This window comes from Pectinophora gossypiella, chromosome 9 (assembly GCF_024362695.1).
Source record: "Pectinophora gossypiella chromosome 9, ilPecGoss1.1, whole genome shotgun sequence".
NCBI lineage: Eukaryota > Metazoa > Arthropoda > Insecta > Lepidoptera > Gelechiidae > Pectinophora > Pectinophora gossypiella.
This window is the reverse complement of record NC_065412.1, coordinates 10,887,256-10,905,054: the sequence shown is the minus strand read 5'-3', so window position 1 is coordinate 10,905,054 and position 17,799 is coordinate 10,887,256. Positions and strand designations below refer to the sequence as shown.

At 37.7% G+C, this 17,799-nt stretch overlaps 1 protein-coding gene across 3 annotated transcripts in view; it reads right to left on the bottom strand.

The window, feature by feature from the left end:
- LOC126369644 (forkhead box protein O) overlaps positions 1 to 17,799 on the bottom strand; it is a 104,353-nt gene that overhangs the window by 14,460 nt on the left and 72,094 nt on the right. For 2 of the 3 annotated variants that reach the window (XM_050014181.1, XM_050014183.1), the window contains exons 3-8: positions 5,538 to 5,720; positions 4,982 to 5,082; positions 3,715 to 3,945; positions 2,691 to 2,902; positions 1,871 to 2,058; positions 880 to 1,601 (exon numbers count right to left, since the gene is read on the bottom strand). In XM_050014181.1, the coding sequence (XP_049870138.1) occupies positions 1,434 to 1,601; positions 1,871 to 2,058; positions 2,691 to 2,902; positions 3,715 to 3,945; positions 4,982 to 5,082; positions 5,538 to 5,720 (1,083 nt within the window). In that variant the 3' untranslated portion in view covers positions 880 to 1,433. The remainder of the gene's footprint in view (positions 1 to 879; positions 1,602 to 1,870; positions 2,059 to 2,690; positions 2,903 to 3,714; positions 3,946 to 4,981; positions 5,083 to 5,537; positions 5,721 to 17,799) is intronic. The other variant, XM_050014182.1, reaches the window with a different exon arrangement.

The window sequence follows — 17,799 nt, the reverse complement described above, 5'->3', positions numbered from 1 at the left end:
GCAGTCTTGACGTCTCACTTTATTTAATAATTGACAGCGTTTGAATTTCGCGTACGACGCGGAACGCAGCCATTTTCCTAGCGAAATAGTGTCACGTTGGTCGTCTATTTATTCATAGGTCAATATAATTTGCAAACAAATGCTTCTATTGTACGGCTGAATTTTTTTCTGGATTGCTTCATAAATAAGGCAGACATCACGTCTCATAATCCACGTACAAGGACACGTAAACATGAGTGAGGTACTTATCTTCGTAATACAGCATCGTAAAGCCGAATGTGCGACGGAATTCTCTGCTTCATATATTGACAGACTCATAAAAAAGATAAATTCTGCACCCTACACATCCGCGTTACGTTGGCTTGAATCGTATTGAACGCGTTCTAAGACATTTTAGTATTTGCATGTTCGTAATTTTACACAAGTCAAATTAAAATATTGCAATGGAAATGTTCGTTTAACAACTGAATAGAAATGTCTACGTAACCGATCTCCAGAATTCCCGATGTCCTTAAACACGCGGCAATGAGGTCACTTAGTCGGTTGTTTTCACGAAACAATAAAGTTGTGTAAGTAGCCGCTAGCGATACCGACGACCAAGTTATTGGACACTCCACCGGGAAACTTTCCGTAGATTATCGCTGATATCCCGGATTTATTGCCGCATCGTATTGTTAAACGCTCGCTAATATTTTACCGTCCGAATCTTTGTTCATATTTTTCAAGTTTGGAACGAGCGAGACTTTAAACAATGCTGCCGTTTAGTTGGATGTTAGTTGTGTGCGTTCGGGCGAAGTTTCTGAATTTTTCTGGATATAACCTACATTGCTTGCGCCCAATCATACTTTTGTTATAAAAATGGATATTGGGGGTACTGACCTCTCAGTGCTTTCGATGTCCGCCATACAGGATCAACCCCGCCCCCTCCTGGTTGCAACAATATAGCCAGGTACGATACCCTATCTATATCACAACAAGCTTCCACCTAGCTTATCACTAAAGCTCTACAACTAACACAATTGACACTTCAACGATCGGTAACGGTCCACTTAATTTTAACACAAAATAAAACTCTAACATTAGTTAACGTGATAAAGAACAAAAATCTGGACTTATTTGCAGGTCATCGGTAAAGATAGACCAGTCTTTCAGCGGGTGAATGTATTCTAGAATCACGACTTTTGTCCGAAATGTCGCGGTCACAATAATAATGCAGCCTGAAAATTCTATTCGAATTTTGCACAGACAAAATAGAATTATTCTAAAATAATATCTCCCCTAAAACTACTGCTACCACCGACAGCCTGCACGCCAAAATAACAAAAAAGCTTAAACTAAGGTTCGCGTCAATATTTACAATAGGAAATGTCGTTGTCGGGGCAACGTGAACAATCTCGGTAAGTAGTTACAACTAGTCCGAACGTTCGGGGGTTTCAGTGGACCCAGGAGGGGGCTGAGCAGGAGTTGCGGGGGTTGCCGCCAGGCAACGTGGTGGGAGGCGGCGCGGGCGCAGCGAATTGCGCACCCTCGCCCGCCAGCGCCTGCTGCTGCGGGAAGTTGAAGTCCAGCGTGCCGTCCATGCTCAGCTCGTGCTTTATAACCTATTGAACAATTTTGGGTATTAGTATACATATTTTAAAATTAAGAGTCGTGCTTTTTTGCCAATATTACATTTAACATTTTTCTGGTGGTTCTTTCTCACAAGGTCGATTTTTCTATGTGCCCCAGTAGGTACTTATGTGCACTTACTGCGCTTAGTTTCCCTGGTGCAATTCCTATTCCTGCTCTTATTCTACTGTATTTCCCCTATCTTCCTGCAAAGCAGCAGAGCGATTCATTGGGTTCTTTATCGTTGTTAAACTTTACTGACCTCATCAACATTACAATCAAAGCCGTGATCTAATGTCTCGATGTTTAAGTCGTCCGCAAGACCAGTGTTAAGGGCCCCCATGATTTGGCCCATGACGGTTGTAGGCCCCATAGCCCCAGTTTGCACCATAATCCCGCCGTTCATCAGCCCTGCGTCTGATGTCGTCACCATCTGCGTTTGACTGTTTTCTGTGAAAAAAATAAAAGCTGCTACAAAACTTGTTTCGCACGTTATAGGCCTTTTCTTTTCTTGTGTAGAAGTTTCAGGAAATCTTCCATCAGAATGGTGCTGATTCCAGTAGACACCATCTAAGTTTATTTTAAGTTATACCTGTCATTTTCTTATCCGCCGAAAAGGAAAGGGACGGGTAATCGATAGGCATAAAATTTACGGAACACACGTCAATTTCAGGCAGAAATTAACAAAAACCCTTCTTGAATTTTATATTGGTCAAGAACCAGAATTAAGTTGACAGCACACGTCTAACGGATTGCATATGAGCGAGATACATATTTTATTCGCAGGGGTTATTCATTTATTTTAAAATTTACAGGTGTCAATCATCCGTCCCTTTCCTTTTCGGCGTGCTAATGACGGGTATAACTTAAAATAATCGGGGAATGAATCGAAGGAATCGGCGAATGAATCAAATATCCTACTTGGGGTAGTCCGAGATACTGTCACGCCAACGTGATAGGTTTTGTTCTATAGTGTTTTGAGGCGGATTACCAACCTCAGCAACCCTGGACCGTAAAAAGTGATAGGTGGAACATTATGAATAGTATAATAAATAATGATGGTCTTTCAAAAACTGACTGACCTGTCTGCATCATATCAGCGGGGTCGGCAGGTGGTGGCGGCCTGACGAAGTGGTCTAGCGCGGGCTGGTGCGGGGCGGGCCGCGCGGGGTGCGCGGGGTGTGGATACATCGATGCGCAGCCACACCCGCCGTGTGGATGCCGTGGGCATGCACCATACGTGTTGTACCGATAGCTACCGTCGGAAGACGAGGATAGCGTTGTCGGGACATACCTGTATTAATGTTAGAATTTTAAAAAGTAAATCGTGCCGTTTCTGGCTGACACAATCATAATATTTTGAGTGCCAAAACTAGTGTTATCCTTCTCGAACGATAACTGCGAGAAATCGAGAGTAGTTTTAGAACTTTCAAAATAATTTTGTGTCTAAGTAATTAAGATTGTGTCTGTCAGAATCGGCACCATTGAATCGACGGGTCGTTTTAGCACTCCAGGTCAATTAAAAGAACTTAGATCTTGTGTCTTCTGTCTCCACGTGTTTTTTTTTTTTCATACAAAACGATGGCCATCATCATCGTATTTTCCTCAGTAAGTAGTTAGGTAGAATTAATAGGTCTTTAATCTGTCGAAATTTTATACAATTGAAGATAAAGTTTCATGCAAAGATCTAAGGAAGCATAATCTAAGTATATCTATGCGAAGGCTGTACTATTTTGGCGTCTAAGTAAACTATCGAATAATGGCACTATACTTACGTGCAATAGATCTTTAACTCTACAAAGGTTTTGATGTCGCTATTGTAACCATTACCTAATAGTTTAACAAGTAGGATTATTTCTAACTAAAATTTTGATTTTTCAAAAGGTAAGCCAATATCTTAAATAATGTAACTAATAATGTAACTTAATAATCTAAAGGTGTTAAAATATTGAGACAATCAATGACAAATCGAAGTATCGTAAATTGTAGCGTTTTGCTAAACAGTTAAACCTTAATGTCAAATTCTGAAATTGCTTCCGGCAGAAAATTAACAGAAATCGTCTCAATCAACACTTGACGCTTAAGCAAACAGAACTCAATCCTTACGTGTTCAAAAACGGGTCAGTCTGCAGTTTCATAGAATCGGCCAGGGTGCCAGCCAGGAGTTCCTCTTGGACGTAATCCGCCTGCGAGAAGTCTGATGTTGTCGCTGGCGTATACTCTGATCCCCAATCAGGCTCCGAGGTAATCAGACTGGGTATGGGAGACAATCGGCCGCAAGACGACGCATTCGAAGACGCCCTCTGACGAAAGTCCGGCGATAACTGAAAACCGCTGCTACGCGGAAGCGAACAAGCGTCAAAGCACAGAAAACTTTATGTCAAAGAAACTGGTTTTGAAATCCGACTTGAATTATGTGACCAAGGCACAGCAAATGCTATCTCAAGTGATGACAACGATAATCAAAGTTGTCAATTTTTGGACCACAACAAGGTGGTGACGCATAGAGTTAGTTGATTACCTTGGATAATGATAATTGGTCACATTATTCAACAGTCAGAATTATGGCAAAATAATCATCGATCGTAATCTAAGCATAAAGAAAACTGTAAGCCATAGTCATCTAGAATGTCTTTCGTAAATATCTCGTGTACGCACGGGTAACATGCAAATCTAAAATAACTATAGGCCCGACATATAAACTCTTAATGCTAAATGCACGGAAATGGGATCAATGGTCAACGGAAATATATTTTTATGGCTACAAACTATGACAATAAGTGTTCAGTAAAAATGTGGCTATGGGCTGATCTCTCGAATATCGCAGGATAGTGAATGCGAAATAAATGTCGCGTTATGTCCGTAATCCGGATAGATATTCGGCAATAAAAATGTTAAATATCGGCTAGCTGACGAGACTCAACGGGTACATAACTCATCATCTAATGGCTATGAATGATTTAAAACCTTTTATCATAAAGAAGCAGTGTTGCAATAACTCAGTTTTATTAGTCTGGTCAACGCAACTTTATGCCGATAATTTTATTGAGTGTTTCATGCGTGCCTGTGCCGTCGTTAAATTCAACATTACCGAGAAAGCGACTTTACTTAAGATATTATTGGGTATTTATAGTCTTGGCACATAATATCGCCCTTGCATTATCCGTGTAGATAACTTATGCCTTTAAAGTCGTATTAGTATCGCGTCCTACTATATCCGAGTCCCGCTGGCAAGACGCCACATTTCTTTTAGCTCTTCTTTATGTGTGTTTAATTTGCGTTTATCATCTAGCAACTAGACTAACGTTTCTATAATCTGAGCAAACTATTGGTAGCCTGTTTACTAGCGTATATAAAGTATGTGTTATTTTACCTGTGTAGTGGTGAGTCTGGGAAGATGTCTAAGCTTTCTGAGACAGAACTGCTGGGGCTCGGGCTCGCATCTGCAGCGACGCCATTTCTTAACGCCTCAGCCTAGAAACGGGAAAAATAATCAGAAGGTATAGAAAGTATTTACATTGTTAGGTAAATACTAAACTAGTAAATACTAATAGATGAATGTAAAAAATAATTTTATCTTAATTGTCTTCGTCGTCGTCGTCCGACACCTTCACCAACCCGCAGTAGCGTTGTGGAGTATGCTCCATACCTCTCCGGTTGATTGACGAGAGGCCAGTGCCCAGTGGTGTGACGTCGTGATCGTAACGTGTTATTTGTTATGTTTGATTAATTGATTTAAGAATTCACCTGGACTCTCTTGTTGTTAAGATTGTAATATCTAGGTTATCTACATACATTATGATTGCGTTTCGGTTCGTTAAATAAGGGAATGGTAAATTCCAAGGGGCTATATTAGGATTCTAGGTTTCATATTCGAGTTGGTATGATAAGCGAAGTTTGCTATTGGCGCCATAAAGTGTAGTCCTTACCTTCTTCTTGACCCTTCCTCTTCTCTTTTCAAACTTGGAAGTCTCCATTGAAGCTGCGCGCCTGCGCACTGACTTTCCGGGCTTGGCGTCCGGGTTGATCATCCACCACGACGACTTGCCCGTCCCCTCGTTCTGAACTCGCATGAACCGGTTGTGGAGAGACAAGTTGTGTCGGATCGAGTTCTGGAAAGAAAACGGCCTGTGAGTCAAGTTTAAAGGCACCTACTGGTAGCATGAAAGCTACACGTTTGGCGATCCCAACACGTGAAAACAAACCAGTCAATCAAAAGTAATCACATATTTTGGGATACTACCCAATCCATCGCTCTTTCTTAACAATCTAGACGCGATAATACAAGGTGTAACCTACAATAACTCGTGGCTGCTAAATATACTGGTATAACGTCAATCATAAAACGTACCCATTAACTGTCCGCACAAATCGCCAATGAACAAAGTGATATATTACAATATTGTTTTGTAACTGACTATATAATAACAAAGACGCATTATTCACCGGCGACCGCAAAAAATCTATTTTAATTCTACCACCACTAAAAACTTGGTGCAATAATGTGTCCTATCTCGCACCGACAATAAAATCTCACAACTTTTTCCCGTCAAATGAATAAATAAAAGCGACCGCAGGAATGAAAGAAGTTTAGCAATAAAATACTCCATAAATAATTTCTACGTCGCCTCTGAGAAGTACCACGTACGGTGGATATCACTCCCGTAAGGACTAATAGCCCTCACTCTTCCAAAAATCTAAGTAAAGTTCTTTGTCTCTCCAACATTTTGCGGATTTTCTCAGGCAATTGAACAAATATGTTTGTAGATGCACAATGTCCAATACTCGTACGTCTTGAGCTTGTGTAAATCACGGATATTTTACGATCCGACATATCTCCTCTACATTTCGTTTGATGCGTAGAAACTTTACGTGTGTTCGTCACATTATACCGTCTCCAATGGAAAATTTAAAAATCAATTGCCCCGAATTTTAAATGGCACCATATGAATTTCATAACGTTGATATCTCCCCGAATTTACGACGTCAATGGCTACTGTGTATTCACCTCTCTTATTCGGCTAGTCCATCAACCATGAAGGTTGGATAAAAATAATCCCCCTCAAACGTCAACGGTCTGCATTAGGAGTCTTAATTCATGTTGGTGATGCGAAACGCGGACGCGTTGTTACTATTTCGGATAAGTAGACAAAGTTTATAAATTAAGCGCTTAATTAACTTTATGTAATGTACAACAAATTGGACGCGGACATAAATTCGCCAAATGTGGACAAGTCGTACGATTTATCAAGCGTGAAAACACAGGCAACAAATGACCTGTCGACACGTTGATGGATTTGTCGCCACGAGCCCTTACCACGAATTATGTCTGCCATAAAAGAGATAAGTTAGCGCTTAACTCGGAAAGGAATACTTAACACACGGCAGAATAATGAGTAACATTAATGCTACAATTTAGTCTTTCCGATGCGTCACAGCATACGAATTTGGAATCGAGAAAAAGATGAGATCCTGTAGTAGTTTATGAGAAATCGTAGTCGAGCACTTTTCGTGGCACACTTTTATGAAGCTAAGTAATTGATTCAATTTATTACATAGGCTTTTCAGGTCTACTTTGATTACGAAGGCTGGATTTGTTGGGTGGAGTGAACTGTCCATACATAAAAAGTAATATCTAAGAGAAAAGTTTTGTAAATAGGTATAGCTACTTAATATTATTTATGGGAGTTAGAGATTTGTGGGCTGCTGACGTAGCTAAAGTTAATCTAATTTTCTGCTGTTACGAAATCACGTTCGTGGATACAAGTCAAGTAATTCACCTGTTTTTAGGACAAGCAAAGGGCCGTATTTCTCTATGCTCGACTTAACTCGGAACGGGGGGATGCCATGCGTTGAGAAAAGGGATGAAAGTTTTTTTTGTATTACATTTGTACGTTGACATGGTTCTAACTTCTCATATTCATTGGTACATTGTAACAAGGTGCGGATTATATTTAGTGTGGTAAGTTCTGAGTGCATTGTACCTACGTATTGTATAAAAATACTTTAATAACGTCATACACTCATAATTAGATTCAAAATGACACAGCAAGTGAACTTGTCACGGTAATGGCACTTTGAAATTACTTTACAATTATTTAAAAGATACTTCGAATATTGCAGTTAAATAGTAGTAATTTAGCGTAGTACAAAAACGTTTTGCATAAGTTAAATCTCTAAATATGTGCATAAATTTAGCTCTGTATGCACCTATATTTTAACCAATATAATTTTACTTTTCATTTGACACAGACCGTGAAGATTGGAACAAAACATTTTGCATACATAATCTACTCAAATAAAATTGTCGTATTATGTCTGCACAGACCGAATGTTACCAAGCGAACTTATGTGTTTTCTCCAGGAAGAAAGCAATAAAATCTCCATCTGCTTTAGTTTAAACCAAATTCATTTGAGACATCATATTCCATCATTTAATTATCTCATCATTTGAGGTTCATCATATCCAGCTTACGACATCGTATCAACAGTGGCTGCAAGTTGTCTTTGAATACTTGTGGCTCTGTCCACCCCATTAGGGATTACGGGCGAGAGTTTATGTATGTACGTATGTCATTTGAGACATACGTACATACCCATCGATAAATCATATCAGATTAGTTAGGCAGAATACGATATTTCACATTTCTTCACAATCAGAAATAGACCTTAAACATTCCGAAGGCAAACCGAAGTACCAACTAAGTCGTCTTTAAGCAGGATCGGTGGCGCCGTCCTACCCCTTATGGGAGAATTAACCGTCTCACGATATCCCCTTTAATACACCCCAAGTAAAATTTTGTTGAATTTCGCTGTTATATCGAGTTGCGTAACAGCTATGGTTCCCGCGTTTTATGGCCACCCTTATTTTGTGAGGATACTGAGAATACAAATTTAGTAATTTTAATAATTATTGATGAGTTGTGTCATTTGTGTTATTGCGGTTATCGGGTTGTTCTGACGCTCTCCTAGTTAGATGTATAAAATTAAGTAGAAATATAAATGTTTTAATGCGACCATGTGTTTGTACAAAATGTGGTGTTATAAAAATACAGAAGTAAGTATTATAGTATCAACATGAACCCGGTAAGGGCGCTGCAACTGGCATAGAATAAAGAATAATACTTCTGCAAATGGTAGAGAGGACAACATACATATTATGTAATTATTAGTTAGTAATAAAATTTATATTTATCATAATGAATAACCCGGGCGAATAATATAGGTATCTCGATGTTATGCAACCCGTTTGACGTGTGCTGCCAATTTAATTCTGTCGAGTTATTGACCAATAGTAAAATGTTTAAAAGGTTGTTTTAGAAACTTATGTTCCGTAAATTTTATGCCTGGAGATTACCCGGCTCTTTCCTTTTCGGCGGATAAAAAAATTACAGGTATATTTTAAAATTAGATGGTGTCTGCAGGAATTAGCACCAATGTAAAGTTAAGTACCGTGGTATTTTGAAAGCTTCATAATATTTTATATACGTTAATTAACCGAATCAGCCGTTTTGCCATTTCAACGTCAGGTCCAGTACTGTACCCATAACAATAGGTAATTTTCCATTGTTAACCTCCACATCTCTAGTTACACCACAATACTTCGCCGTATTGGTTCATATTTTCGTAGTTGCGATTTATTATGAGCATAAAACACTCAGAGAGGTAGTGTTGGATAGAACAGTATCGGCCTAATCTCGACTGATACATCACTATGCTAATGAACATCACAACACTGGCGTCTGTGTTTTTACAAATCTAACTCGTACTACGTATTGAAGATATTGTAAAACTTTATCTATACTGATATAATAATCACTAATTGTACTGAACTAGACGTTCTGTTTAGTAGTAGGTATTAAAAAACTTAGTTTAAAACTATTTTTTAATTTTCAACTTTTTTCTTGATTTATTGCAATTGACAAAGTCCCAATTGGGAACCGAACCCGGAGCTCCGGATCGTGAGCCTAACGCTCTAACCATTACTGAGACTGTCCTTTGTTTGGAAAGGTCATTGCGGGCTTGACTTGATTGTCCGAATAAGTAAGATGATTCCGTGCTTCGGTGCGCACGTTAAGCCGTTGTTCTCGGTAAGGCGGTAAAACACCTCCACCAACCAGCAGTGGAGCAGCGTGATGGAGTATGCTCTATACCCGCTCTGGTTAATTGCGGAATGGCCAGTGCGCAGCGGTGGGACGAATATAGGGTGTTCATGCTTTTATGGCATACGATATTTATTAAAAAGTCATTTAACCATTTCTTTTAGAATTTCTATTAAAATAGATATAGTTCACGACATCCATTATGCAATTCATACAATCAGAACTCCACCCTTGGGCAGGTTGATTAGACATGTTTAGGTTAGGTACGAAGTTCTGTGCAATGAAGTATATTTGATTTGATTTGAAGTTCGTCCATGAAATGTTGACCGCTGAGCACGTGAATTCTAATTTGTGAGCAAACATGAATTCGAAAATCGATTTCGGAAATTACAGGTTTAGGCCCGTGCTGGATTAACCTGGGACTTTACAGTCGAGCGTTCTTTCAACTGGTCTACCACAGCTGGTAAACCAAGTTATCTTCCGAAAAGTTATTAAGACGTAACCTTGAACAACCTTCCAAGTATTTACTCGCGTTTGGATACATATTATGGTTATTGAGTAATTGTATTCTCCATTACGATACAACTTGGACTTTCAAATATCTTTTAATGCGTTTTGAATACTTTGGGAATTGGATATTCCGGGTTTCCCTTTATAGCTAGCGTATTCAGGCCGGGTGAGAGCCTTCAGCGCTCCCCATTTGTCCGGCCAAGTAGTTAATGCCATCTGCGGCAAATCTACAATAAGTCACGTCAAAATAAAAACGTATTCAGGTTTACCGGTAACATATAATAATATATTATTATCATACTATATTGTGACGTGACATTATACCTACAGGTTTGTCTGTGATGTAGTAGTTTTAAGCGGATGAGACGTTTGTTATGTAAAAATGACGATTGAAAGGGTAACTATGTTACCTATTCAGAGGCGGAGGACAGGAGTCCTAGTACGGCTTTGAAATAGCCTACTCTGGGCGCCATCCCAATCGCGTCAGACAGAGTAGGTACTGCGGGGCGGAAGGCAAGAGAGGAAACTACTACCCTATTTTTCCCTAAAAAGTAGCATGGAGAATGCTACACCGACAAGAACGTGGCTCTTAAATTAGTGATAATGATGTTACCTACTGAATAAAGATAGTTTTGAATTTAAATTTGATGGCATTAACTACTTGGCCGGACAAAGGAGTAGGGCTATGAACCCCAGGGTTGGTTGGTAATCCACCTCACAACCCATACGATAGAAGAACAGTTTATTATTGGATATAGCTGGGAAAAGTTAATCTATAATTTCAACAGAACATCTTTTCTAGATTTATTTTAGTACTAATATTGTAACAATTGAATAACACAATCGAATGAATCCACATCGACATTCGAAATTACGATAAAAAATCAATGAAAACACTCATTTTTTTCAAACAAAAAGAAGTTCTGATATATAATTTCATTTATTTGCAAGTCGAAAAGTTTCAGTGAATTTTGAACGAAATCAAATAATAAATACTTAATTCAGATTAGAGAATCGCGATTACACAATAGGGGGCGCCAGGGGGGAAACGTGACATCCTTGGAAATTCTGAATAAACCTCACTGTCAACCGCTACTGACAAATTTAATTATTCAACTTAGGAAAACGTTAGCAAAATGACTTTTCCCGAGCCGATAACTAAGTATATACAAATTTACTTATAAGCAAAGTAAGGGAAAGTTTAACTTAATATTACATTGAAATTTCTAAGTCGATTGTGCCGCTCTGATTTCGTTTTAAGGGATTTGAATATGTCATTATGAATCATTATTCATCTACTTGCCGTCGGGTTATGGGGAGAGATGAAACATCTCTCTCATTGTATTTAATTTCATTAGAATATGTCTGTCACTAAATAGATGTTAATTGTATAGTACATTTGTATGTTGGTATCAAAATTAATTAAGTTATTATAAAGTGAATGTACTGTTTGCGATATCGTTCATATTGTTTCAGACCTCTGAACACTTTACTACGCTATAGCTAAAGGTAGATTTAGGTATTGTGTTTTTTACAATAAGTAGTCAATTTATATAACTTGCTCATTGTTTTGGGCTTGCTTATACCCACAATTTTCAAACTATATATTTTTTGTATCCATGAAAAGCAACGAAACGGAAGAGAAGTGTGTCAGGATCGAAGCAAATGGGATTCCATAGTCTGTGCTTGCCCCGGTGAGAAATAGGCGTGAGTTTAAGTATGTATGTAAAATATTGTATCGAGTTTAAAAAGCTGACCCTAATTGAAAATACACTTATGACTTTGATTTTGATATCAATCATATTGAAACCCCACTATCCAAAACGTTAACAACAAAAATCGTTATGCCGTTTACCCAAAAATATAAAAAATGTGGCGAATAATATTCATACTTATTAAAAAATATATACGATTTAAAAAGTCAAGTGTCCGTTTCGAGACCTCTACCTGGCGGGTTATCTTATTGACACTGCCAGTAGTGGTCGACTACCAGAAAAAAAAACAGATCCAGCTAACGCGGTTCGTGTTCCGTAGGTTTATTTTTATACGTTCCTCTCATAAAATAAGATGGAAAAATAAAATTATACAATACAGAAACACATACCTAATACGAAAATAACAATTTTTGTTTTTAATTTAATTAAAATCGTCTAAAATGACAATAATTCGTAGAGTTTGATAATGAAAGAAATTTGGCAATAATGACAAGTATAAATGTTTAAGAAACATGAACAGCAAATACTGCTCTGTCATTCATTAAAACAGGAAATAATAAAAAAAAACAGTACGCACCAGAGTAGTGAATTTATACGCGGGGTCCGTATAAATCACGTTAATGTACCGTCTAATGTTACTGGCGAGGTGTGAATAGTGTTGCCAGGCAAAAAAGCGGAACAGAAAAGTAAAAAGGAACGGGACATAGGTATGTCCCGTTCTATATGTGTAGGTACACACCAAGTCGGCGAATGACAGTTTTAAACCATCCAAACTATTAAAAGAAAAGTATTTGTGAAGCCGAAACAAAAAGAAAAGTGAAAATCAGTCGAAAATGGATTTATTGTCCCGCGTAAGCGTTGCGGACATTTTGTTTAAACCGGGACACATGGCAACACTAATTGTGAAGTGTTGACTAGACAACCAGCCATCGGAAACTAAGGGATTGTAAGAAATTGGGAAACGGTTTGCGGTAAAACGGAATCTGATCGCTAATTCAATTACTCTCCAAATGAACGTACTTATTTAAACAGAGCGTGTAATTGGAAAATGAGACAAATACGGAACAGAACGAGGAAGATAAATATGCTTCAGAGATATGTTGAGATAACAAGGATATTAAATGCAATGTTATACACATGTAGAGGATCGTAGATAAGAAAATGTCATAAATAACCCATCAAGGAGATCAACACACTTTTAGTTGGAACTGTTGTATAATGAAAATGTTATTCCCCCTCTCAATTAGAGTAATGATGAAGTTGGATGAGACGAAAAAACCCTGAAGTGGGATAATACGTAAACTGCGTAATGCGTCGACGTAAAAAAAAATATTGCTCCATTTACATAGCACGCAGGTAAATTCTGTATTTGAATTTTGAATCACTTTTATTGGCTACAAGGAAAAGTAAAGTAAAAAAAAAAGTAAAAATTCTTTATTTGCGTTGTAACACTATAGTAGAAGTACAATAATAAGATACAACATGTTCACGGTAGTACTACAGGCATACCATCGGACGGCCGACCACGGCCCCCATTCGCACTAGGATCTAACCTGTATTGCGGAAGCAGAAGCGCGACAGGCTACCAATACGTATTCCCGTATGTAACGTGACAAGGCATAATATCTCACTATGTTACTAGATTTGCAAACATATTCCCAACTAGATACATTCTGTTTATTTGGGAATATGGATATAATGATTTATATTGTAATGGATTATAGCATGCAAATTAACATTAAGTATAATAGAATGAAAGCCACTTGCGTGTGCGTGTGTGTTTGTGAGTTTGTGTGTTGAGTGTGTTGGTGAGCGCCGCAAAAGAGCAAGTTACTGAATGATCACCATGAATCACTACTATCTAATCTTTGTACGTTAATGACATTTGACATAAATGCTAGTTGCATTCCTGGAGTTAATTGGCTGTCAATTAATCTTTAGTGCTCTGATAACTATAGTTCATGGTTCTAATACGGTGCCTGGAAGCTTTCTTATCACAAGATTTCTGTTTAAACCTCAGTTTAAACATTTTGCTCGTGAGCGGTCAACTGCTTTTGATCAAAACTCTTGTCGCAAATAGATAAACACATTGAAGAGTAGGTACTCTTTTGAAAAAAGTGATCCTCAAATAATGATCCTTCGTATTCTATCTACGTATGAATTCCTATGACAACAAAACATAGTGTGAAAGTTTTTAGAAATTAAATATTTCCCTGTAGGTGTAGTTTACCTACCTACTTCTATACAAAAAATAGGCTGATCCCTTATCACCATAAGGTTCATATCATATCCATCTTTGGACTTCGTATCAACAGTGGCTGCAAGTTGTCTTTGATTACTTGTGGCTCTGCCCACCCCATTAGGGATTACGGGCGTGAGTTTATGTATGTATGTATGTATGTGTTCTATACAAATCACAGAAAAACTGCGGAAAAGTAATACATAACATACAACGTAAATAGCATATATACGTTACGTCGCGGCGCAGGCTTCCCCTCAATCAATCAGAGGTGGTATGGAGCATATTCCACCACGTTACTGCAATCCGGGTTGGTGGGAATTAAAATAAATTCAAATCATTTATTGTATTGTATAAATAATATTGCTCCATTTAATTATAATTGGACATACTATGACCGATACTAGAACACAGTTCTAATTCTACAATGCCTAGAAAAAAAAATAGAATCAAATAATAAATAGAATCTCTGAAAGAAGGATTTAGCAACGCTTTTTAGTAGAAAATAATAAAAATATTGTTTGATTCTTACAGTTTTTCCCATCAACTGATTCACAAAATTTAGTAAATATCAACATGAACAACATCTATAGTAATCTTTTATATGATCGATAGATGTTAGGTTAAGTAATTACATGGGATATTTATATATAATTAATAATTATCCACGTGCATGTGTCTTGAGTTTGTCCTCTAATATTGACATGCTTCTGATAAGACTTATCAATACTTACCTAACTGTAAGTACAGTAGATGAATACTGGACTAGACAGTTATTAGATAGGTATACCTAGTACGGTCATGAGCATTAATATATGTATACACTTTGGTATCATGTCACATTAACTTTTTTGACAAATTGAACTGTAAGTCTCACTAAATGTCAAATATGTTAGTGCGACAAAGTCCTAAAGTACGTACATTATATTGCTCATGACTGTACACTGCAAGTCTGATGTCCGTAGATATGTGATAACAGTATTCCTCATAGACCACTTTGCTGGGATGGCAACGAATAATGTCATTGTCACAAATTATAACCGGAAAATACCCGAGAAATATGTTTTCGGAGGTGTGTAACCTACCTAATCTGTAATTGGGCCGGTTTTCCCTTCGGGCTAGAAGCTCAGATTGGCAGTTGCCTCCGTAAAAAAACCAGACCTATCAAATCTTCAGGCTAGGTAAGCGGACCTCGTGAAAAACGGGATAACACTAAGACATTAATTAAAACCGAGGGATTACCTAAGTTCTTTCTAACATCTAGTTTCATGTGGGTTATGAAATCAATGACCGACCTCATCAATCCTGGGACATGGCCAATGTAACGACTATGTACTTACTTAAGTAAATAGTAACTTGCCCATGCGGTAAAAATGTCATTTTTGTATGGACTGTCTGAGGTATTTTTATGTCTGATGTTGTGATTGTTGTTGTACGAGCTTATCAGGGACTGGTTTCTAACACGAAATAAGACTTCTCTTAGCATGAACCTGAATGAATGAAAGTCCGATCTTTTTAAAAATAGAATTGTTATCAAGTCTAATATACAAAACAATAATCAAATCTCATAGACATTGTTGTTAGCTTTAAATTTTTCAAAACGTCAAGAATGTTGTTTGACATCAAGGGTTCAAGACATTTCACATGTATTTATTAAGTCGTAAATAAATTCGCTTTTCCAGGGTTTTAGCCAAGTTACAAACATTTACGAAAAGCGACGGCTACGGCGAATAAAATGTATGGGATTGACGTGACACCTAAGGCACATTTTTACACTTTTAACTGTTTGTATACGATATGATCATATGCCATGTTTATTCAAATAACTGTTAAAGTATTTACATCAACACTGAATTTTAGCACCGCTTTCGTCATTTCCGTATATGAACGTTGAAATGTAATTATGCCAATACCTGTGCTTAAAGTTGTTAAAGGTATAGTCTAACAATCTGAAGAATTGCAATCGATGGCAATTCTTTAATGTATTTAAAAATAATAAGGAAAAATAACTGGCATGGTACTGTTTTCATTAGTCAATTTATTCACGAGTAACAAAACAAACATGGGTTCCAGTTTTGCCGTCACATACGGAACCCTAAGACATCTTCTGTAAGTTATCAATATAGTGGACACGCCCTAAGACCCTCCAATCCGATAAGAGCCTGTTATCAATGGCCTCGCCCGAGTCGGACTGATATAGAATCATAATAACTTATGAGCGATTCACGACTATACAGTGTTGCCAACATTAAAAATAATTTAAATACAGTCACTTTTTTAAAGACGCATTGATATACACGTACATATACTTGATTCACTCCGCTGCGCTGTTGATGTAGACAAGCTGATAAGTAGACAAAATACAAGCATAGTTCGTCATTTATAGGACAGTAAGCTATATTCGTACAGTAAGTGTATTTGTGAATCTATATAACAACTAAAATAAGTAAAGTTTAAAACAATCTCCTTTATAATTTATCTTTAAATAGTGACCTGAATTCATTACAGGACAGGATATACATACATTCAATATAGCATATATTTTTTGCGGCATTATAACTTCATTTGTACATGGACCGATAACGCTACACGTATTACGAATACAGGAATCTATGTGCTACCAATGACGTTCAAAAATCTAAAGAACTACAAAAATGTCGTTCGACATAAAAAGACTACAACATAAAAGTGCTAATAAAGTCACTGACGCGTATGCTAATTGTACGTTCAGAAACAATTGGCTCGAAAGACGTTAGTGTAATTGCTGCGTGCGTTTAAAGCTATATAATTTGTGGCCTGCAAGATACTTACTCTCGACGTAGGTATGAAGTTGGCATACGCCCAGTTCTAAATACGACGTTTGTCGCTCTTGACCCCACTTAAGATATTTCCCAATGCATACGCCACGCCACTTTTGTATTTCGCTTTGCAATTCCGCCGACGCTGAAATATATTTTAAGGGATGTCCGTATATATCCTTATGTCACTGTGACTGGGTTTAATGGAATTTTATACTTGAAATGCAGTTTGAGATTGGAATTAATATTGTGCGTTGTAGTTTCATTTATAGGTCGTTTTGATGGTTATAGACAAATGTGTTTTGCGATGCAAGACACAATGCAACCCTATTTTAAAATGCATCCGACGCATTTCTTTGAAAGTGATCTTCAATATGCACGAACAGAATGACTGTATGAATTTTCCGCTGAGATTCATTGTGAGCGAATGACGACGCCAGATTAAAACATTCTCGCATAATAACTATCGAGGGCTAAGTGATTTCGGGAGAATAATTTAAAAATCTGAGGGGAGATCTATTTTCCCGCAGAACGAAAACACCTTTTCAATCCTTCAATGGGCGATGAGATGGTGAGAGAGCAACTAACGGTGTCAGTTAATGGTATTGTATAAAAGTGGAAAAAAATACGGTGATCGTGGTACAATGGTGGGCCAAGTATTTGGAGGACAAGATTAATCGTCGGCGCACTCGTGGACGCGTCTCGCGTACCTACTTCTACGAAAAATTAATCATTTTAACGCGTCATTGTCGCTCACTCGCTTCCTACGCGAAAACTCCCCCTAATTAAATTAGAATTAGGCACTTACCAGTTTGACAGATTGCGTT